Source organism: Monodon monoceros, unplaced genomic scaffold (genome assembly GCF_005190385.1).
Source record: "Monodon monoceros isolate NGI ecotype Baffin Bay Population unplaced genomic scaffold, NGI_Narwhal_1 Super_Scaffold_4, whole genome shotgun sequence".
NCBI classification, from domain to species: Eukaryota; Metazoa; Chordata; class Mammalia; order Artiodactyla; family Monodontidae; genus Monodon; species Monodon monoceros.
Window position 1 is genome coordinate 10,134,638 of NW_021703781.1, and position 22,554 is coordinate 10,157,191.

General features: G+C 43.8%; 1 protein-coding gene across 5 annotated transcripts; it reads right to left on the reverse strand.

The window, feature by feature from the left end:
• Positions 1-995: 995 nt before the first annotated feature.
• Positions 996-22,427, reverse strand: HNRNPF (heterogeneous nuclear ribonucleoprotein F). Of its 5 annotated transcripts, none has more exons than XM_029244957.1 (4): positions 22,341-22,402; positions 21,947-22,014; positions 7,334-7,393; positions 996-3,310 (listed from the first exon to the last, which is right to left on the reverse strand). In XM_029244957.1, exon 4 carries the CDS (start codon positions 3,257-3,259, stop codon positions 2,009-2,011), a length of 1,251 nt encoding a protein of 416 aa, XP_029100790.1. In that variant the 5' UTR covers positions 3,260-3,310; positions 7,334-7,393; positions 21,947-22,014; positions 22,341-22,402; the 3' UTR covers positions 996-2,008. The 5 variants fall into 5 exon arrangements, with proteins under 5 accessions (XP_029100790.1, XP_029100789.1, XP_029100788.1 ...); XM_029244956.1 differs by lacking the exons at positions 21,947-22,014; positions 22,341-22,402 and adding exons at positions 9,312-9,449; positions 10,275-13,291; XM_029244955.1 differs by lacking the exons at positions 21,947-22,014; positions 22,341-22,402 and adding exons at positions 9,312-9,455; positions 10,275-13,291.
• Between the last annotated feature and the right edge of the window lie 127 nt (positions 22,428-22,554).

The window sequence follows — 22,554 nt, forward strand, 5'->3', positions numbered from 1 at the left end:
CCATCACAGGTTTCATGAACTCCCAGGTTTTCTGCCTGGGTTTCTCTGGGTCTTTCTCACAACCCAGATGGCCTTTGCCTCCCTACAGTGGACTGCCACTCATGAGATGAGCAGACTGTGAACACAGCCCAGAACAGATGCGTGGTCTCTGCACAACTCACCTGCTCCCCAATTATGCTATCCAGTCTTCTCAGTTGACCTTCCCAGTTCTGCCTCTGGCATTACTGGGTTATGCTGCTGCCCTATCTCCAGCCACCTGAGTCTGTAGAACACTAGTGGGAAGAATGGCAGGGTGGGGTTGTGAAGCCCAAAAAAGCCAAGAAAGGCCTAAGACTCTCCAATCTACCTATAAAACCATCAGAGGCTTGGCTAACACAGCAGCTTCTCTGTAAATGAGGCCAGTGCCTTAAAATGAAAATACCATACAAAGATCCTATTAATGCTGGTGAAACTTGGATAACTGGGCTACATTGTATAGTTATTAAAGTGGAAAAATAAAGCTGGGAAAGTTAATAGCTATCAAGCAAAGTTCTTTTTAATAAACTTCATTCACACTTTAAAGTCTTGATGGTTTTAGTGTGTTAAGTTTAAAATGATGGATCGCTGTGTGCAGAGCTACCTGAAATTTGGAACTTGTTTCCAACTGCCAGATAGACAATTTTTTTTTTTTTTTTTGCGGTACGCAGGCCTCTCACTCTTGTGGCCTCTCCCATTATGGAGCACAGGCTCTGGACGCGCAGGCTCAGAGGCCATGGCTCACGGGCCCAGCTGCTCTGCGGCATGTGGAATCTTCCTGGACCGGGGCACGAACCCACGTCCCCTGCATCGGCAGGCGGACTCTCAACCACTGTGCCACCAGGGAAGCCCTAGACAATTTTTTAATAACAATTTGGAAATAGGTTTCAAACTTGAGAGTATGTGTATCCTGCAATAACCAGTAACTGTAACCCAGCAGCGTGTGCTACAGAAATAATCCTAAGTATGGAACAAAGACTGTTTAAATCAGCACATCTTATATAAAAAAACAAACATAAAAATTGTGGCTAATGACTCAGTGTATGTAGCACACAAAACTAAAAATCTCTAGCTATGAACAGGTGCCACCCGGCATAAAGGAAGGGAACAGCAGGACATTACAAATGGCTGATGAACAGAACACAAGTCACAGGAAGATGGGACTGTAGGCTTCTACTCTCATACTTTGTAGTCACCATTTCCACTCATATATTTAATGTTTTTAAATCTGAATGTTTAATTTAGCCTCGTTTTAAGAATACAAGGGAAATCATAGTGCTAAATTTTAAAATTCACACTGAAATATAGTAAAATGAAAATTTCAACCACCCAGTCATTTTGCTATTTTTTGGTGAGTATATAGTCTGTGCCAGTCATTGTGAAAAAGTCTTTTTATTTTAAGAAAAAAATTTAGTCAACAAAAAAAATTTAACAAGTTTCACTTAGCAAAATACACCCAAAAGGAAATCACAGTACAAAGAAAGTTTTAAGTCAAGGCCTCACCAATTCCTACAGTATTAGTAATGTGTCTCAATTTTCAAAACTAACTTTTAAAAAGCTTAAACTTAACCTAAAAGATTTTAAATGAAAATAAACTAGAATGAACAAACATGAGAAATGTTCCTCTTTGAATTAGGGATCTAGCACCTTGAGTTTTCCAAAAAAGCACACCTCCCCAATGTGTTCACGATGATGTGGTGTAAAAGATCCACATTTAATGTACTTAAAACTACTTTAACTCAGATAACATCACTCCAGAAAGTACACTACCAAAATGTTGAGAAAAGCTGAAAATGGTTTTAGTTTACTCAATATAACATGCTAGAAGAAAGTTTGCATGAGAAAACACTGAAGAGGTAATTTTTTAATCCAGATTTTACAAACTCATGGTGCAAAATGGGTCCCACAGCTTCCTCTAGAGTAATAACTGCTTTTCACTGCTTGTTGGCTGCCTGTGAAAATCTGATGAAATAACTCAAAAGCTACTACAAAACTAGTCATATCCACTCATGCTATTCTGGCCACCATAGCTAGCCGCCGCCCCATAACAGCCACTCACGGATTGGCTCTCAAGGCCACTGTAAGTGGACGGGGTTGACACCCCTATGCCTTGCATCATCTGGCTGCTATATGCCCCGTTGCTGGACCCTGTCGTGGAATTCAAGAAAAGTTCTATGTATCTGTGCTGCATGTTAGCCCTGTCTTTGGACATGGCCGCCACAGCTTCTTCGTGAGTGGCAAATTCGACATCAGCTTCACCGGTCACTCTTCCATCAGGGCCAATCTCAATATGGACTCTCACTGGGTTGAGTGGAGAGAAGAAGTTGTAAATGTCGTTCTCCGTGGCTTTGTAGGGCAGCCCTCTCATGTGGACACAGTGTCCAGTGGTGCTCTGGACAGTGAACTCGCCATCTCCATACCTTTGGTCATACATCCCAGAGAGACAGTAACTGAGGTCTCTTCCAAACAGGTCGGTGGTGAAGCCGTAGCCATCGCTGAGGCCACTGTACTCCTCATAGCCCCCATAGCCTGCACTGTAGGCACCAGACCTCATCCTCTCCAGGCCTGCTTGCTTGACAATGCCGATATACCTCCTGGCTGTGCCAGGCCGGTCATAGGGCCCCGGCCGCTGCACTGACATGAACTTCAGAGGGGGATCCGAGTATGACCTAACTTCTTCCTGACTGCTCTTGAACACCTCAATATACCTGTGCCCTATTCTCTCCTTGTGCTTCCCTAGAGCCTTCTCAGCTAACTCCTGTGAGGCAAACTGCACAAAGGCTTCCCCTGTAATCTTGCCCTCGGGGTCCACAGGCAATGTGATCCCGTTTGGCACGATTTCCAACCCTGAGAAGAACTGAATGATTTCTTCCTTGGTGCATCCAAACGGGAGTCCTCGAAGTCGCACGAAACCATCATTGGCAGTGTCAGCACTGTTTGGACCACTGTGCTTCAACACCCAATCCATCTCGGTTCTGTGGGACTTGAACACCTCAATGTACCGATGTCCCATGCTTTCCCTGTCTTTTTTAAGGGCCATTTTTACATCATCTTCTGATTCAAGTTCAACAAAAGCCTCACCACTCTGCCTGCCTTCTCTAGTGTAGATAAAGTGAACGCCTGCGACCCCATCATGAATTGTGCAGTCGGAGAGGAAATTCTGCACATCCTCAACAGAGCAGGACCAGGGCAGGCCACGGAGCTTGACTACAAAGCCTTCACCTCCCTCGGGGCCCAACATCATGGACACTTGACAGAGCAGACGTCAAACAAACTTGGATGCGGCTTTTTGTGGCTGAAAAGAAAGCAAAAACTACTTTACATAAATTTTCATTTAATATGTATAACAAGAATATACAGTAAATAGTTTCCATTTTACAGATGAGGAAGGATGAGTGAAATTAAAGATGTTAAGATATATGAGCAGAGATTCAATCCTACGTCTCTCCAAAAATAGTTACATTACTCACAGATAGATTGAAAATAACAAATTAGGGGGTCTTAAAAAAAAGAAAAAAGTGAAACAATAGAGAGTAAAATTTGAAGAGCAAAATAGTGATCTGGAAGCTTCAATCAATAAGACAAAATCTACAAATTCTTATGATCAATTACTATGAGTTCTAGAAGGAAAGACAAGAGAATGAATTGAGGCAACATTCAGAAATACTAAGAACTTGTCAGAACTACAGGAAAACAGATGAGCTGTATTGTTGCATCGCTAAAGTAAAAGGCAAGGGAGGGTAGGTGTGACCTGGTACTTCGAACACAGAAGAATCTAAATATTGGGCAGGGCATTTTCTTGTTTTATTTAGTCCACGTTATCTGTTGTGATGAAATTTGGTGGTTCATTTAAAAACAGCTCCTGTGTGATTCTTCAACTACAAGCCCTACATTTAACCAATTTGCTTGTTTGTGGCAAGACACTACAGAAGCAAAAAGATGTGACAAACACAGGCTATTTTAAATCACAATACAGAATAACATTTCCTGTGACACTGGGGTGAACCAGAACCAGTGTTCTTATCAGCAACAATGATGCAAGGATACAAGACAGCAATGGCTTCCAGAGCCTAAGGAAGTATCATTATTCCTATTGTCAAACCTAAGTGTGAAGTCAAATTAAGACATATCCAAACAAGCAGATTAGTGCATCAGCAATATCAGTTAAGTGTGACGCAAATGTAAAAATCAAATTATATGCTTCTCAGTTTCATATATTAAAAAAGGATCAACTGGGAATTCTCTGGTGGTCCAGTGCTCAAGACTCGGCACTTTCACTGCCATGGCCTGGGTTCAATCCCTTGTTGGGGAACCAAGATCCCGTAAGCAGCACAGTGCGGCCAAAAAAGAAAAGAAAAGAAAAGAAAAGCGGGGTTGGGGGGAAGATCATAAAACACATTATGGGGACTTCCCTGGCTGTCCAGTGGTTAAGACTGCACCTCCCAGTGCAGGGGGTGAGGGTTCGATCCCTGGTCGGGGTACAAAGATCCCACATGCCTCGAGGCCCAAAAAACGTAAAACAGAAGCAATATTGTAACAAATTCAATAAAGGCTTTAAAAATGGTCCACATCAAAAAAAAAGGAAAAAATCTTAAAAAGAACACATCATGTTGATCAACATAACACACATACTTTGCTGTGTTTCACTGAGGGACTACAAAGGGAATGAACTCCTCAGTGTACAAGAGGCGTGACAGGTGCCCTTCCTGACAGGGAAGTGCAAGTGGCATCTGACACCCAAGAGTCCAAACTGAAAAAGAGTAAAGGTCAAATCCATGTAAAGGGCTGTATTGTGAAGAGTAGGAGTTGAGTCATCAGATAGCAATATACACATAACAGAGAGACAATAAAAATACAGATAGGACCCAAACTACATTCTTAGTGATCAATGCTCAAAACGGGCGCTACTACAAGGAAATTGTTTCATGAAATTGTCATTTCACATCAAGTGTAACAGATATAGCTGTTAAAGGTAAAAGCCACCTTTTGAAGAAATCTGGGCACGTTGGTCATTATGTAGAAAAATATAAAGCAGAATCCTACCTCAGATGAATCCCAAAACTATCCCAGATGGAATGGGGTATTTACACTATAAGAGCAAAACAGATTTCTAAAAACCCCACAATTTAAACAAATTAGAAAGCATGAATGGTTAAGAAAAAGAAAAGCAAACTGCTAATAGAGACACAGTGAAGCAAATTAGAACAAGATTTAGAAATTTATAAACAAGGAGTTGCTTCTCATAGCTGAGCTTGTTATCTGTGGCTCTGCTCCGTCAACTCCACCTGTCCCAAGAAATCCCCATCTTCACAAATGCTTCACAGAACACTATTTTCCTTATCAATTAAGGAGATTATCTCATTTCTAACCAACCCTGTAATATACCCCTTCCTTGATACCAAGTTTGTCTCCAGCTACTTGCTGATTTGCTTTCCCTTTCAGTAAAATCTCATCCTCAAAAGGCCTCTACCCACCCCCACCATAAAAAGAAGGGCATGATCTCACTCTGCCAAGGACCTCCACGGCAAGAAAGGAACATTTTTTTACCTCCATCTTTTCAGTTCCCACAGCAGGATTTAACCATTCTCTCTGGAAATCCTTTCTCCCCATGGCTCTTTGTTTTCCTGTTAATTCCTTAGGCACTCTGCCCCTCTGAGCTCTTCCTCAAGGCTCAACTGTATGCAATCACTGGCCCTTCTTTCTTTTATGCCCCCCACCCCCGCTTTGTAGGCAGCCTCACCTGATCCTTATATATGTCCAGTGCCAATTCTGGGCTCCAGAGCCCAAGTTCCCAGCTTCAGGCTCCCTGAGGCCAAGATTGGTATACACAAACTCTACTCCATAGTACCACCTATGTACCACAAATGAACACAGCCTTTTTTCTGTAACTCTTCTATAGCAGCACCCTGGTCAGCCTTACCTGTCATCCAGAAGCTCTAGAATGAAACTAAAGTAATCCTTGAACAACTCCCAAGCCCTTAAATCCAATGAGCTCATCATTTCTTTGGGGGTCATCCCATTCTCCACCCTAATCCTATTGCTAACCCATACCTAAATTCTATTCAGTAACTCTTGACTCCAACAAGCAATAAAGGTTTCTCACATCTCTTCTCAGTCCCTAGCACACTGTTTGGCATTATGATTTGAATTATCAAATCATCATCATCTTTGTGCACTTCCCTCATATCCCTTTCCACTTCCTCTTTCTTTCTAATCGCAGTACCAATAGCCCTTCCCAGGACACATTCACATCTGATCCTTAAAACTTTTCCTACCCTTACTGCAACCTAATCTGTAGCTCTTTTAAAGTGACTTTATGTCACTCTCCTGTTCTAAGACCTCAGTGGCTTCCCACTGCCTGGAACACAAACCACGGGGCTAAGGGGGCGCTCAGGCCTTGCAGCTCTGACCTGCAACACACGCTCACATCACTTGCATTAAAAAAATATACATCCTCTTATTCCTATATTTCTCTGTGCCTGGAGTGTGCCAGGCTCTCTGCTGCCTTGGGTGTGACACATGTGGTAATTATCTCTCCAAATATACTCCACCCAACCTTCTGTCTAGCTAAATCCCACTAATCCTTAAGGTCTCAGCTCAAATATACCACCTTTCCCATAAAATCTTCCCCTTCCACAAATTAAGTCTTACAGTTCTATGATCCCACAGCATTCTAGGGAAACAAATTCATGATTTGTTTAAAACCCTTCAAAAATGCAAGAGAGCCTAGCAAGGACAGGCTGATCTGTTCCGGAGGTCACTGTGGTCTCACCCCCAGCACAGCAGGCCCAAGATTAGCAAGAGATTAACTGATGGTCAGGTGGGGTGAACACCACTCTCTAGAATATGGCAGCCTGGTTAGGTTAAAAAAGACAAGCAGGGGGAAAAAATAAAAAAAGACAAGCAGGAAACATAAAAGAACACAGACATTTCATGTAAGGACTACTTAAAACGCCCAATATAAAACAATTATAAACGTTTTTTGTTTCAGAAAATAGTGTTTCAAAAATAAAGTGACTTCTCCTCTGAAGGCAATGTGAGGAGAGCACTCTTCCAAAACACTTATCTATACTTCTAATGTACGTAATGCAATATCCTCATCTTTGCCCTCAGAATCCTCTACATTTGGACTCTTTGCAGACTTACAGTACTTAGAACATTAACTAACACTTGAGAAAGTTAAGAAAGCTGGAGTTCTGCTCAACATTAGATTTACAGCTAGTGAAAAAAAAATTTACTTCACACTCAAGAAAGTGTTCTGTGTCAATAAAGTAAATCAATCATAAACTGAGAAATTACTTTTCTTAAAATAGCTCACCTTAAAGAACAGCGGGGGATGCCCACAGTCGAAGACACTCCAGGCAGGTAACGAACTGTCCTAAAAAAGAGCGATAAGGCCGTCTTGCCGCAGTGCCCCAGCACTCCCAGAGTGAGCAGAGCCAGCGGTTCCCCGGCTGGGCTGGGATGGGCTCCGGGCTCCCTTCCTCCGGAAAAGCCAAAGCCCGGGCTGTGGGAGGCCGTTTACAAAACCGCGGGGCTGCCTTCAAGAAAGTGCATGCCCGCCAGCCCCCACAGCTTTGAAACGCTTTACCTCTTTCCTAAGGCAACGCCGAGAGTACCAGCCTGAAACCCTCCCACTTGCCCTGAGAAATGTACTCAAAACGCGAGTTCTATACGCGAATACCTGAGCGCGCTAAGGCAATTTAAATATCGAGGGCAGGAGGGGCACTACCGGGATGGAGAGGGGGCAATGTCAGCGCGGTTCCGGGAAGCCGCGGGCGGGCGGGGGGCGAGGAGCTGCGGCGCCGACTCGCACGGGAGGCCAGAGGCGTGGCCAGATTTTCACAGGGATGGGCTCCAGAGAAAGGTGGTTTGCTAGAGACTGTTCCAACAGTATTTACAATTTACAAGCATCCCTGGAGGACTGGCTGGAGATACTCAAGACTTTCTTTCCCAGTTTTATGTGATAGCTTCACTTCTTGAGACCTAATGTATTTGATCTAACATTAATCTTTTAAATGAGGAAGAGGGGAGGAAATGTTGAAATATGCTTTTCAATAGGAAAAACATCAGTACCATCAACCACAGCCACAGGACAAAGCTGTCCCCAAAATACTTACGGTCCAGCGAATTAGTTTGAGAATTAAAGCACATTCTTAGTTTTAGAAACGTAAAACTGAGAAAGTCAAGTTAATTTCTGAGCCTGCTGTCTTAGAGGTAATATCTGCCTTGCCTTATTAACGTCCTGTAATTATTACACGAGATACTATTTTTGGGGAAAGACCTATATAAATGTGAAGTATTACAATTTAAGAAGTAACAGTTTCAAATTCTCTATAAGAGGGTTTTCAAGAGGCTTCATCAACCGTCCCTCTCCTCTGCCCCCAGAAAAGAGTGAAATCTAAAGGGTAGAACCCAGTCATCCTAACGGGCAGAACCCCTTCTGCCTAGGTTTATCCCTGCTCCTGGCTCATTCCAGTGTGGTCCGCACACCAACGGTTGAGGCGCCTCCTCGGGCTCGCACACTCGGGGGCGGCCAGAAGCAAGGAAGCCGATTCTCACGAGACAGAACCGCGTCGCACACAGAGTTGAAGCGCTGCGGGGGAACACTGGTCGCCCGCCCTCCTCCCCGGCAGCACCCTGCAATCGCTGCTGGCGGCGGCTAACAAAATACTGCTCTCGGGTGCTGCAACTGGAGACCGACTGAACTGAACGTACCGAACGGGGGGGACAACCAAGGATCTTACGCGCGCGCCACACACCCGCACACACACACACACCCGCAACTGGACTATGACGTAAGTGCGCACACGGACCACCCGAGGATCTTGTTAAAATTCAGATCCTAAAACAATAGATCTGGGCCGGGGTCGAGACTAAGCATTTCTAACAGGCTCCCAGGACTCCTGGGACGGTCTCCAGAACGTGCTCTTCCTCACTCTAATATACAGGTTAGGCAGGATTTAGTTCGGATCCAGGTGGACCAATCAAGATAAACAGGGTGCGCCTGAACGCACGGCTGATTAGGTTTCTCTAGGGAGCATACAGGGCGCTTTAAACTGCACCCGCACCGTCTCTCTTCGGCGGGTTCCCAGCTTCACCCCCTTTATTTGTGTCCCAGTGAGGCGTGAAGAGCATTTCGTCCTCATTTGTAAATGAATTTTAACCTACAGCTGGCAGCACTCAAGACTGTTCTGGCTGTCTTAATCACTCAGAAAGTTCTACCTCTTAAACCACAGTCCGCGTGAGACCCGGCCTCAGGATTACGCGGTTGACTCTTTGGCCCTAAGACTTACCGCTGAAAGGAGCAGGACCGATTTCTATCTTCATGAAGCAAGCGCGGTTCACAGCCAAAGGACCCCCAATTCCACCCGACGCTTAAAAACGCAGAGGATTCCGGGGAAAGGCCAGGTGCATCTCCTTTTGTTATTAACCTGAAACTGAAACTCAACTGGCTGTGGGGAAACGCTTCAAACGAGGCTTGAAAGTGCGCTCTCAAAATCGCGGGCCGGCAGGGGCGCGTCTGAGCGATTTCGGCGGGAAGCGCGGTATGGGTCCCAGACACCAGGTTCCTGGCGGAGGCACCGGTACAAGGTGAAGGGGTTCGCTCGGCCTCCACCGGGCGATCCGACAGTCTCCGGTCGGCCAAGCCCTACAGGAACGCGCGACAACAGGGCGCCCCATCCCCGGGCCTGGGCGGGGTCAGCGGGAGCTTCCGGGGCGGGGCGAGCTACGGGTGGGGGTAGGGAGGAGAGGCTTCCCGGGCTGCGCGAGTTGGGGGGAGGGGAAGGAGGTCACGAGCCTAAGGCTCCCCGAGCCCGGAGATGGAGGGGAGCTCCCGGGGCAGAGGGACTCACTGGAGCAGGAAGAGGTTTTAGACCGGAGAGGGAGGCGGGAAGTATTGGCGCCGAGGTGGGGAAGAGTTCTCCGGCCGGGCTTCCTGGAACCGCGGGGGGGGGGGGGGGAGGGGGGGGGGGGGGCCCCCGAGTCAGGGGGGCTTCTAGGGGCGGCGAGGAAGAGTTCGCGGGACCCGAGGTCGGCGGACGCCTCCCCGGGCTGGGGGCGGAGCTCCCGGGTCGGGTCGGGGGGACTTCCTGAGGCCGTGGGGTTGGGGGGGGAGGGGAATTCCCGGGGCAGCGAGGGGGAAGAGTTCCGGGGGGAGAGGGGGCGGCTGTGCGGAAAGAGGTGGGGAAGAGTTCCCGAGACCCATGGGGGTTGGGGGGAGTGTGGGCGGGGGTCGTCCGCTCGCGGCGGCTCACCACGACGGGTCCGGGGCCTGGAGTCCGGAAGGCCGGCGCGCGGGGCTGCGTCCCGGAGGCAGAGGCCGCGTGACTGGGAGGGCGGCGAGCCGGACGTGGGTCACGGGGTGTAAAGGAGGAAGTGCCACCGACGGGCCCGCCAAGATGTCACCAATGGAAACGCGTCCTGCAGGTGCGGCCCGCGCGGTCGGCCAAGGCAGGAAGTGGGAGGAGGGAAGGAAAGCAACGAGGAAGACCGTTCTGAGTGAGCTCTCAGGAGAGGTGCCAGGGTGGAGCAAAGTCCAGAGTACGGGCTGAGGGGAGGGGTGACCGGCACCAAGCATGTGGAAGGAGAAACCATACAATTTAAATTTAAATTTTAAAAAAGAATCATCTCTGAAGGCAGGAAAGGATTCAGAATGGAAACTAATGAACAAAAGGTAGAACGTCTTTGTGTATACAGTACCATGTTTTGTAGATTTGAGCCTAGTCATGTAAATTTTTTTGCACAATTTTAAAAAGATTAATTTTAAACACGCAATTTTTAAACTTCATAACCTAACAAGCAGTTACATTTTATTAACTTTTGACTCAATTCAAATGAACTGGAAAACAATTATAAGGCAATTGCAGTAATCTTAGCAGTGACTGCTTTACAACATTAAGAAATGATAAAATTTTAGTTGTAGCTATGCTGCTGTGATTTTTTTTTTAAAGTCATTAGATATACATCTGATGCCTAGAATCTGTTTCTAAATAATCTGCAGCGAGTCGGAGTATGGATGAAACATGGGCCATGATTTAGTAATTATTGAAGCTGGGGGAGATAGGTACATGGAGTTTCATACTTTTGTCTCTACTTTTGTGTATGTTTAATACTTTTAGTAATAAAATTAAGAGGAAAAAGTCTTAATCTATTTACTAGAAATAACGAACAAACTACAGAATTTACAGGGAAAAGGAATGGTTCTAGGTGAGAATATGATAAATGCAGCCTACAAAGCCAGACTGTGGGTACTCAACAAGGACAACAGCCAGCCATTCAACAAAATATCTCCAAGGGAGCACTTACTGAATAAAAGAAATTTAAGAGAATTATCAAGGATTCACAATGCATGGGACATATTTGGATCCTGATTCAAACAAGTTGGTCAACATTTATAAGACAATTTAGGAGATACCTGAACACTGATTTTACTTATGTCAGATATGATAGAATTGCAGTTATGTTAAAAATAAAGAAATTTTTAGAGTTATTTTAAATACTTGTTTGTAGGTGAAATGGTGTGATGGCTGGGATCTGCTTCAAAATTATCTAATTCAAAATCCAGCCATCCCACAGAAAGTGAGAAAGACACTAAAAACTCATACATTCAAAAGAAATAAAACAATATTCTGAAGAAAAATTAAGCCACAAAATTGGCTTGTTTTTGGAAAGAGTATCTCTATGGAAATGAGTATCTTGACTGCTTCACGAGCACTTATTTCACTTTTAGAATCCTCTTCAAAATACATTCTTGGTAATTTAAACGACTGGCATCCATTTTCTCACTTATTTTATTTGCATGTATTCAGTTAAGTAGCGTTACATGTTCTTCCTTGGCTTAACTGGTTGGTGACACTGGCTAACTGGCTAGTCGAGTGTTAATAATTGATCAGTCATGATACGGTTCCTGCCGGGTGAAGGAACAACATGTACAGAAGACACAGGGGAAAGTTAATGCTGAGACAGAAAGCACCTCAAAACACCTGCAGCCAGCGGGGAGATCCACGAAAGGGGGAAGCAGAGTAAGATCCTCCAAAGCCCTGAAGGCCTGATTCGGTATTTTGGACTTTATTTATTACTCTAAGGGAAGATACTTAACTATTTCAAAATGGAATGTAGTATAGAGTTTTGTTTTTCAACAGTCTAGCTGCTCTCTGGAAAATGAATGATGGGAACAGATGCATGGAGACGAGATGGGAAGAAGTGAGACAAGTTTAGGAAGAACTGATGGTACGTACCCTGCAACAAAAACATTGTGGTGGAAACTGAAGCATGTGAAAGGATTTGAGTGATGTGCAGTAGATAAAATTTACCCAATTTCAAGTCATTCATTAACCCAGAAATATTGTGCACTTACAAGATGCAGGTACTGTGCTAAGTCCACAGAACAGTGGACTAGGAAATCAATAAAGAAACAAACAAATGTATGACAAATTCTGAAAACTCAAATTAAGAAAACAGGGATTAACTCACATTGGAGTTCTGAGGAAGTGACATTTAAACAGATCAGAAGCATGAAGAGGGGTGGAAATGTTAAACTTTCTCCCCCTGGTAAAAAGCTAAGGTTTAAAAAGTAGAAATTAGAAGACCATATTATTCTATTTTTCCTTTGTACATTACCTACTTATTTCCCCCAGATACTTGTTCAAATTATTTACGTTTTTAAAATGCAGCCGCTTATCGGGATATGTTTTGGTGTTGGTTGCTTTGTAAAAATATTTTTATTTTGTGGTGAATCCTTTTAATCTTTGTATTCAGTTCTTACTAAATTCAAAAAAGAGAATTTTAGATATCGTTTCTGCTACTGTCTTTTTTCCACTTGAGAAGCACACATGGGGTCTGGGGAAGAAGCAATTCCCAGTCATGGGACAGTATATGAGCAGAGCCCAGATTCCTACTTGTTATGGATGTTTTCCTGTTCTATTGGAAACTGCATTAGAAACCTCAAGACTCTTCCAACCCGGCAATTTTATAAAGTCCCAATTCAGTGGTTCTTAAACATTTTTTGTTGTCAGGGACTCCACCTGAGAATATGATGTAGGTCTGGATCAACTTTTTTTAAAAGTATACCCACACACACACACACACACAACTGTACCTAAATTTTCAAGCAGCTCATGCCTCTCAAGTGTGAGAACTCTGACCTAATTTGTACAACATACCAAGTTCAACACATGAAACTACCTAAAGGCTATTAAAGAGAAGCTTTAAGATACAAAGTACTATATATAAAATAAACAAACAAGGTCCTACTGTATAGCACAGGGAACTATATTCAATATCCTGTAATAAACCATAAATGGAAAGGAATATGAAAAAAAAATATATGCATAAATGAATCACTTTGCTGTACACCAGAAACTAACACAACATTGTAAATCAACTTCAATTAAAAAAAAAGAGAAGCTATAGGTGGGGTGATTAAAATAAATGACATTTTAAATGTTCGTTGCTATTACTACATTTTTATCCATCAAAGAAAATATAATTTGTAAGCAACAGGAAAGCTGTTTTCCATTATCTTTTAGCTATTAGGCTCTTTAGCTTACTGTAGCTAAGTCTGGGGTAATATTACACTATTTTCCTCAGTGTTCATTTCTCAAAAGGTGTGTTAACTAAAAAGCAAAAATAGTGTAATGTTAGGTAAATTATGTCTATAATGCTTGTACTGAAATTAACACAAGGGACAAATTATTAGCCACCATAGAACAAGCAATCATTGCTCTGTATTATTGATTGCATTAGTGACTCAAGAATCAAGATCTAAAGTTACAACAGAAAAAAAAGTATCAGGTGGGGTGTTCATAAAAAGCAACCTCCAGGGACTTCCCTGGTGGTTCAGTGGGTAGGACTCTGCACATCCAAGTGCAGGGGGCCGGGGTTCGATCCCTGGTCGGAGAACTAGATCCCACATGCATGCCGCAACTAAGTCTGCATGCCGCAACTAAAAATCCTGCATGCTGCAACTAAGGCCTGGTGCAGCCAAAATAAATGAATAAAATAATTAATTTTTAAGAAAAAAGAAAGAAAAAGAAACCTCCAGTGTTAAAGATAAAAATCTGTTCTCCCCAGCTGAGGGAAATATTTCGTCATCTGTATTAATGAATGCCCACAGCCCCTTCAGGAGGCCTAGAGCTTCCACTTGGGTCTTAGTGGAGAGCTGACATCTTGTCAGGTCCCCTGCAGCTGCCATAGGAGTGGAGGCAGCTGTAGCTCCTTGTGCTCCATATTTGCTGCTCAGGGGACCGTAGCACACTGCCCCGGGGAGGTTGGGGGGGGGGCGGGGCGGGTAGAGAACAGAGCCAAGAGGAGGAAAGGAACATGACAATGTACTTGAGAGGGGTTCCAGCACCAGAATACCACAAATCGGACAACGGCTTAGAACAGCAGACAGTTTTCTGGGAACAAGAAGTACTGTACAAAACTGTAAATATTTTAACGGAAAAAATAACAAGCACTCTCAGATACTTGATTACAGAATAAAAAACTTTCCAGTGCTAAAAATTCAGTTTTGAATTTATAAAGTTAGTAATGAATTGAAAGAAAGGGTAGAATGAATTGAAAGAAAGGGTAGTGGCTTGGAAAACCAAGTGGAAGAAATAGCTCAAAACAAAGAAAAAAACCCAGAAACAACGAGGGGAAAAAGATGAAATTCAAAGGAGTAAGAGATAACATGAGACAGGAGAAACAACATGTGAATGATAGGAATTCCAGAAGGAGAAAAAGACAAAATGGAGGCGAGAACAGATAAAGAATGGAAGGAAACTTTCCTGGCTTAAGATAAACTCAGTGGTGTAGTTCCCAACAGATACTTTAAAAACACACAACCCAGGCATACGATGGTAAAAAAAAATTTAAAGTACAGAGAAAAACTGCTTTGGAAAAAGAACAAGTTAGGTACAAAGGATAAAAATGTGGTACCAATAGCCACACACTGCTACTGAGCACTTAAAATGTGCCAAGTACAAACTGAGATGTGCCCTAAGTGATAAAGTTTAGTACATATAAAGTGAATTGCAGGGGATTCCCTGGCAGTCCAGTGGTTAGAACTCTGCGCTCTCACTGCCAAGGGCATGGGTTCGATCCCTGGTGGGGGAACTAACATCCCACAAGCCTCTTGGAGCAGCCAAAAAAATATTAATAATAATAATTAAATTTAATTTAAATTTTAAAAATTAAAATGAATTGCGAACATCAAAAACAAGAACCTAAAACCTCAACTTCAAAATACTGATTACATATTGAAGTGATACTTTGGATGTGTTGAACCAATCAAAATATATATTAAAATATACTTTATTAAAATATTTTCCAACGCATTCTATATACAAGGCCAGTATTAATTACCCCCTGTTATGGGCTGAATATTGTGTCCCCAAAATTCACATGTTAAAGTCCTAATCCCCAGTACCTCAGAATGTGACCAGGTTTGGATATAGTCTTTACAGAGGTAATTAAGTTAAAAATGACATAATTAAGATGGGCTGTATTCCAACACAAAGAAGGGGAAATTTGGACACAGATAAGCAGAGGGAAGACAGCCATCTATAAACCAGAGAGAGAGGTCTGGAACATATCCTCTTCCTCAAGCTTCTTAGAGGGAACCAAACCTGCTGACACCTTGATGTAGGACTTCTGGCCTCCAGAACTATGAAACAATAAATGGTTTAAGTAATCAAGTCTGTAGGACTTTGTTATGGTATCCCTAGCAAACTAATACACTTGTAGATATCAAAACCAGACAGACATTGCAAGATAACCCCTTATGAGTACAGACACAAAATCCCAACAAAATACTAACAAACTGAATCCAGCAACCTGTAAAAAGGATTATACACCGTGACCAAGTGGGATTTATCCTAGGAATGCTTAAGGGTGTTACAACATAAGAAAAGGTACTGGGCCATCTGCAGCCACATGGATAGACCTAGATATTATCTCACTAAGTGAAGTAAGCCAGACAAGAAAGACAAATATGATATCCCTTATATGTGGAATCTAAAAACAAAACAAAAACAAATAACTTATTTACAAAGCAGAAAGAGACTCACAGACATAGAAAACAAACTTATGGTTACCAAAGGGGGGGGTGTAAATTAGCAAGTTGGAATTAACATATACACACTCCTATATATAAAATAGATAACCAACAGGGACCTACTGTATAGCACAGGGAACTATACTCAATATTTTGTAATATCCTCTAAGGGAAAAGAATCTGAGAAAGAATACGCATACGTATAACCGAGTCACTGTGCTGTACACCTGAAACTAATACATATTGTAAATCAACTATACTTCAATTTAACTAATTAAAGAAAATATACTGAAATTAAATAGTGGGGATGGTTTTTACAACTTTTTTACAAAAAAAAAAAAAAAAAAAAGCACCTCTGAACTGTACCCTTTAAAAAGGTGAACTGTATGGTATGTGAATTACATCATTTAAAAATTTTAAAAATCATTCACATCATAATTCTGTTGGACAGCACTATTTTTTTTAAACTGGGTGATCAAATGTTTATTTTAATTCTTACAAAATACTATAGAAATGAACCCAAACTAAACAGGTATGTACATGTACATATGTACAAAATTTTAAACTTCTGAAAAAGAATCTATAAAAGTAGATGGTTAAAATGGAAAACAAACAAACTTAAAAAAGATTTAAAACCAGTACTATGAAGCTGATTTTCTCAAAGCAAAGTAATTATAATTTTAAATTGCGGGCTGTGGCCGGTCTTCTAGGCTTATTGTGGACAGCACTATTCTAACCAAATATTCATGTAAAGCAGAAGAGACCTCAATTAGGGGAAGATGAAGAATGGAGATGTCAATGATGGACCATCTTTGCATGTAGATAAACTTAAAAGGAGAGAGTGTGGTAGGAATTTGTAAAATATTTATACTATATGAGGATTTTTGTAAAAGGCATACTGTAAGGGAAACATAATAGTTTAGAATTTTCTTCATTCTTGTCATTTTTTCCCCTTAAATGATTATCGCTTTTTGTGTCCTGTTTAAGAGACCTTTTTCCTAGCCCAAGGCCATATCGATATTTTTTTTAAACTTAAAGCTCTGTTGTTTCCATCGATGTTTTTTTTAACATTTTGATCTACAATAAACTTGGAATTGATTTTCCAAGAGTTTTAGAATTAGTTTATCAAGTTTCACAGGCTAATTTCATTCATGAACTCACATGAAAAATTCCTAAATAAACATTAGCCAACCAAATCCAGCAATACACAAAGCTATTTAATACAACATGACCAAGTTGGATTTATTCCAGGAATGCAACTTTAATTCATCATTTCAAAGTCAATCACTGATACTGTCACATTAACGTATTGATGAAGGTAAAATATGGGTTAACTAAGAATTTTTCATGTTTCTAAGAAATACCCTAAATAACAAGAAAAATAGACGTGGATAAATTGTCTTTACACTGGCAGTAGGGAAAACTTTCCTGACCATGACTCAAACCCCATAATATAGAAAAATACACAAATACACACACATAAACAAAACAACCTAAACTTCTTATGCATGGCTAAAAATACCATAAGCTAAGCAAAATACCAATGATAAAATGGGAAAGACATTTGCAATTTATTTCCCAAAAGTGTTAATACCCTTAAGGTACAGAGAGAGCTTCTAAAGAGAGAAGCAAAAAGTCCAACAATCCAAAAAAGAAAATGGGCTAGAGGTATGGACACTTGACGGAAAAAGAAATGCCTTTAAACACGAAAAGATGCTCAACATCACCATGTAAGATAAATTAGAATTTTAAGTGAAACAACATTTGAAATACCTATCACACTGGCAAAAATACAAAAGTTTGACAAACCTGCTTGGAGAGGCTGTAGATCAGCAGACACTCTCAGATACTGTTTGTGGAAATATTAAATGGTTCAACCCCTATGACCAAGAAAGTGAAAAGACGCCTGCAGAGGCTACCATTGCAGCACAACCCAATTGCCCATCACTAGAGATCCAGTTGAATAAACTTTGACAGATCCACCTAATGAAGTATTACGCCTTAAACCAAGGAAGCCAAAGACCACTGAAATTGTGTCAAGAAAGGAACCAATCTGAAAGGCTCCCATTGGCCAAAAATTGAATAATTGGAGCATCAAAGAGAATAAAAGCTACAGTGGATTAAAGCACATCCTATATGTTAAAATCCATGACTTCATAATGATACCAGAAAAATTAGTGTCTAAGGATTCAATTCATTATGCTGGATATGGATACTAAATATAAAAAAGGAATCAAAAACTTAACCTGCCTTTTATAAGGTACATCTTAGAGTAATCAAATGATTAACAAAGAAAATTTCCTCTCTACAGAAGTACACCTGCTAATAACTGAGAAGGAATATTGAATTAAAATATCACTGATCTGGAAACAATCAACAAAACAATGCATTCAGAGAACGAACATCAACAGCTGCTAACATCACAAAGAAGGAACACCAACCAATACGTGCCTCTGGCAGGAGTACACAGCACCTCCCATGCAGTATTTCAAAATAAAATCTCAACGGAATCAGGATAGCCTGTAGAGGATAACTACCATTTTACAGGAAATGCAGAGGACAGAGATTCAAACACCACCATGGGAATGCAGTCAGAAAAACCCAGAGTGTGGGGAAGGAAACCTACGTGACACACAACCTGGTTTGTTCAAAGAAAAAACTTTTAAGAATAAAGAACCTTTAGATCGTCACTGTCTAATAAGGTAGCCTCTTGTCATACTTGACATGTGGCTGGTACAAGTTGAGATGTGCTATAAAATAAGCATACACTGGATTTTGAAAGCTTTGTTCAAAAAAAAGCATGAAAAATATAAAAATTTACGGGAGAAAAAAAAATTTATTGGGGGACTGCCCTGGTGGCGGGCACAGTGGTTAAGAATCTGCCTGCCAATGCAGGGGACACGGGTTCGAGCCCTGGTCCGGGAAGATCCCACATGCCACAGAGCAACTAAGCCTGTGCGCCGCAACTACTGAGCCCGCGCTCCTCAACAAGAGAAGCCACCAAGATGAGAAGCCCGAGCACCACAACAAAGAGTAGCCCCCACTCACCACAACTAGAGAAAGCCTGCACACAGCAACGAAGACCCAACACAGCCAAAAATTTAAAAAAATAATAAATTACAAAAACTTATTACATGATGAAGTGATTATTTTGGGTCTATTTTAGATATATAACATGTTAAACTAAATTACTAAAGTGAACTTTGTTTCTTTTTATCAGAAAATGTAAAATTATGTGGCTTGCATTATATTTCTTTTGGACAGTGCTGCTCTGTCTTAAAACATAACTTAAGAGATATATATCTACTAAACATATAATGACCTTGTTCGGATCCCAAATCAAACCAACCAGCTATATAAAAATATTTACTACACAATCGGGTACATTTGAACACTGGGTATTTGATGATATCAAGGAATTATTATTTCTTTAGTTGTGATAATGGTATTGTGGTTATATTTTAAAAGTCCTTAGAAATACAAACAAATAGTGAAAATAAGCCAGGCTGGTCTTAGATGAACCTGGTTCTCCCTTTGCCCAGTCTTTTGTCTTCCACAAGAATCTTTGCTCAGGGCAACTAATTGGGGCAGCGGCCCGGCAGAGAGGACTGTCCCTGTCAGATAGATCTGAGTTCCAGTCCCAACTGTGTTCCGAGGACACATCTGCATGATGAGAATACAGTAATACCTCCTTGTACACTGGTCTCGAGCACGTGATTAGAAAATGTGGTCAAGCACCTAGCTCTGTGTGTGGATCCAGTACGGGTCAATTAATGTGTTTCTACAAAGAGCCTGAGAGCCAGAGCTCAGACTGGAGAGGGCAGGTTGGTGGGAAAGTCACCTCTGTGGAAGGAGGCCCCCTCCCACTTCTGTACCCCCTTCAGGCACCTACTCCAAAGGACACGCACCACGTGTCTCCACTCTCCCTCAGTTTGGGCCATATTCAAGAACTAACTCTCCTCCTAATCAATTCTTTCCCTTAAATCAATTCACATTTTTATTCGAGTTATTTTATGTTTAAAGGAGCCTTGTAGCAATACTCAAGTGAAAACCAGCCACCTGCCAGTTAAAACAAAAACAAAAAGCAAATACTACAAAAAGAATGTTACTAAAAGACAAAACTAAAAATAAAAAGGAGACCATAATATGGAAATCATAAACCTAATTAATTTACAGAAATGCATATAAGAAGATGAGATCCCCAAGGGAAAGGCTGGACCTGCTTAACACCAGTTATAAAGCAGTCTCTCTCAATGTTCATTAAGAGCAGAAATAAAAAAAAAAAAAGCAGAAATTTACTCACTTGAAAATGACGAAATCCTGTCTAAAAATTAGCACTGAAAACATTACTTTTCACTGATAGACCCTGACATTTTTGTCTAACCAGAGAACTCGAGATATTTTCATTCTTACTAGAAATTCAGGAACAAATAGTTAACTTTTAAAAACGTGACTAAAAGTAAGAGTGAGAATTACATTAAGATCGATAGTTTCGATTATGTCCTTCACTAAAAAATTATTTGCAGCCTTCCACTCTCCGGGTTCCACGAGGGTCAGACCAGCCGAGGCCCGCCCCTAACGTCTGCCGCCCGGGGCCCCTCCCCCACCTCCACCGCCGCCCGACCCAGGCGGTTCCGGGAAGCGGCCGCTCGTGGGCCCCCCGGAACCTCGAGAACACTTGTGAAGCATGCTGGCTCGTCAAGGCCTCGGGGAAAAAAACTGCCGGAAGGGCGTCCCGCGGAACGCGCGGGGCTCGCCGGTGGCCGGGGAAGGGGTCGGGGGGGGGGGGCTCGCCTGGGGTTGTCTGGCGGGAACCTGTGGGGGTCCTCCGAGAGACCCTTTAAGGTACAGATTAACGGGGAGGGGCTGCAACCCCCAAGCGATTCCGTAAAAGACCGGGGCCCAGGGCCGGTCGGGTCCCCGAGACTCGCGCAGCCTCCCGTAGGCCGCCCGGCACCGCCTTCCGTGAGCCACGCGGGGACAGGGCGGCGGAGGCGCGGCGCGAGCGCCGGCAGCGTCCAGAAGTTTCTTGGGCGCAGTCAAGAATCAGCAAAAGTACATTCAAAGATAAAAGCAGCACAGGACAAGGAAAAAGAAACGGCCGAATTAAGTTCGCTTAGCAGAAGTGTGGTCATCAGGCAAAGACAACGAGAACCAAAGAGTTTCAGCCAAAATACAGACACGATACCTCTGAGAGCAGGAGACAAATGCAGACAAGGACTCAGGGCACACACGCCGCACGGAGAGAAAGAAAAGGCCGCAAAGCTCCAAAGTGGAGGCTCGGCGAGCGGGAACGTGGGAGGGGGGAGGAGTCAGGTACCCAACCAGTCTTGTGCAACTCGCGGACGCGTTCAGCCACGTGCAAGTACCGCTTTCATTTTAAAATGAACCCCCTCGCACGGTCGCCTGGTTTTCTCACCCTACTCCTGGCAGGGGCGCTCGGCTCTGCTCCCTCAGGAGTCCGCACGAGGCTCTTCTTCCCTTCGTCGCTTCGGACTCTGCCTCCCCGACCCCAAATCTCAGCCCCGCGGTCCAGTCCCCGAACGTAAGGCCCTCGACCTCAGACCCACCTCCCCTAAGCCCAAAGCTTAGCCCCGCGGTCCCCCCCCTCAGTGGGCCGGGTCCCCGCGTTCAGTACTCAGTCGGTCCCCGGGTGTATGGCCCCTGACCTCAGATCCCACCTCCTCCGACCCCAAATCTCAGCCCCGCAGTCCCCAACCCCCAGTAGGCCCAGTCCCTAATCGGTCCCGGGTGTGCGGGCCTTCACCTCCGATCCCGCCTCCCCTGACACCCAAATCTCAACCCCTCGGTCCTCCATGGTAGGGGCCCCATTCCCCGGCCGCTCCCCGGTATGCGGGCCTCGGACACGCCGCCCGTCCCACCCCTCACCTCGGGCTCCAAGTCTCCACGCCCCCGCTTTTCTTCACATCCGGCACCTCGGTCGTCCCTCTGAGCACCTATAGGAGGGTGGAACGCGGGGGACTTGGCAGTTGTAGCTGAGGCAGTTGAAGCTTGTTTACCATCACTATGGAAACCCCTGGCAGCGCGCCCCGGGAGAGGGCCCCCCGGAGAGGTTGGGTCAGGCGCGCGGCTGGCCCGAGGCCACAACTCCCGTCCGTCGTGCGCACGCGGCGCTTCCGGAAGACCTTCGGCTCTCGGAGTGCCCTGCCCTCCCTCGGCCCTGCGCCCAAGCACCCGGGAATAGCAGCCCCAGGAACCCGCGCCCTCGGCCCGCTCCCGGCTGCCAGCGTAACCGCGTGCCGGTTTCCCTGCAGAACCCTACCTTTTTCTTCAGGAAGACGCGGCGTAGTCGCACTTCCAAGACGGAGCCGGAAAGACGCAAAGACCACGGCGGGGCGGGGGCTCTGAGGCGGTCGTCTGTGGGCGGGGCCGAGAGGGCGCATTGTGACGCTCCCGGAGCGGAGCCAGGGATTGGCCGGCCAGGAGTAGGGCGGGGCCAGGGCCTGAGGACCGGAAGCGCTGCGGGAAGGGGAGGG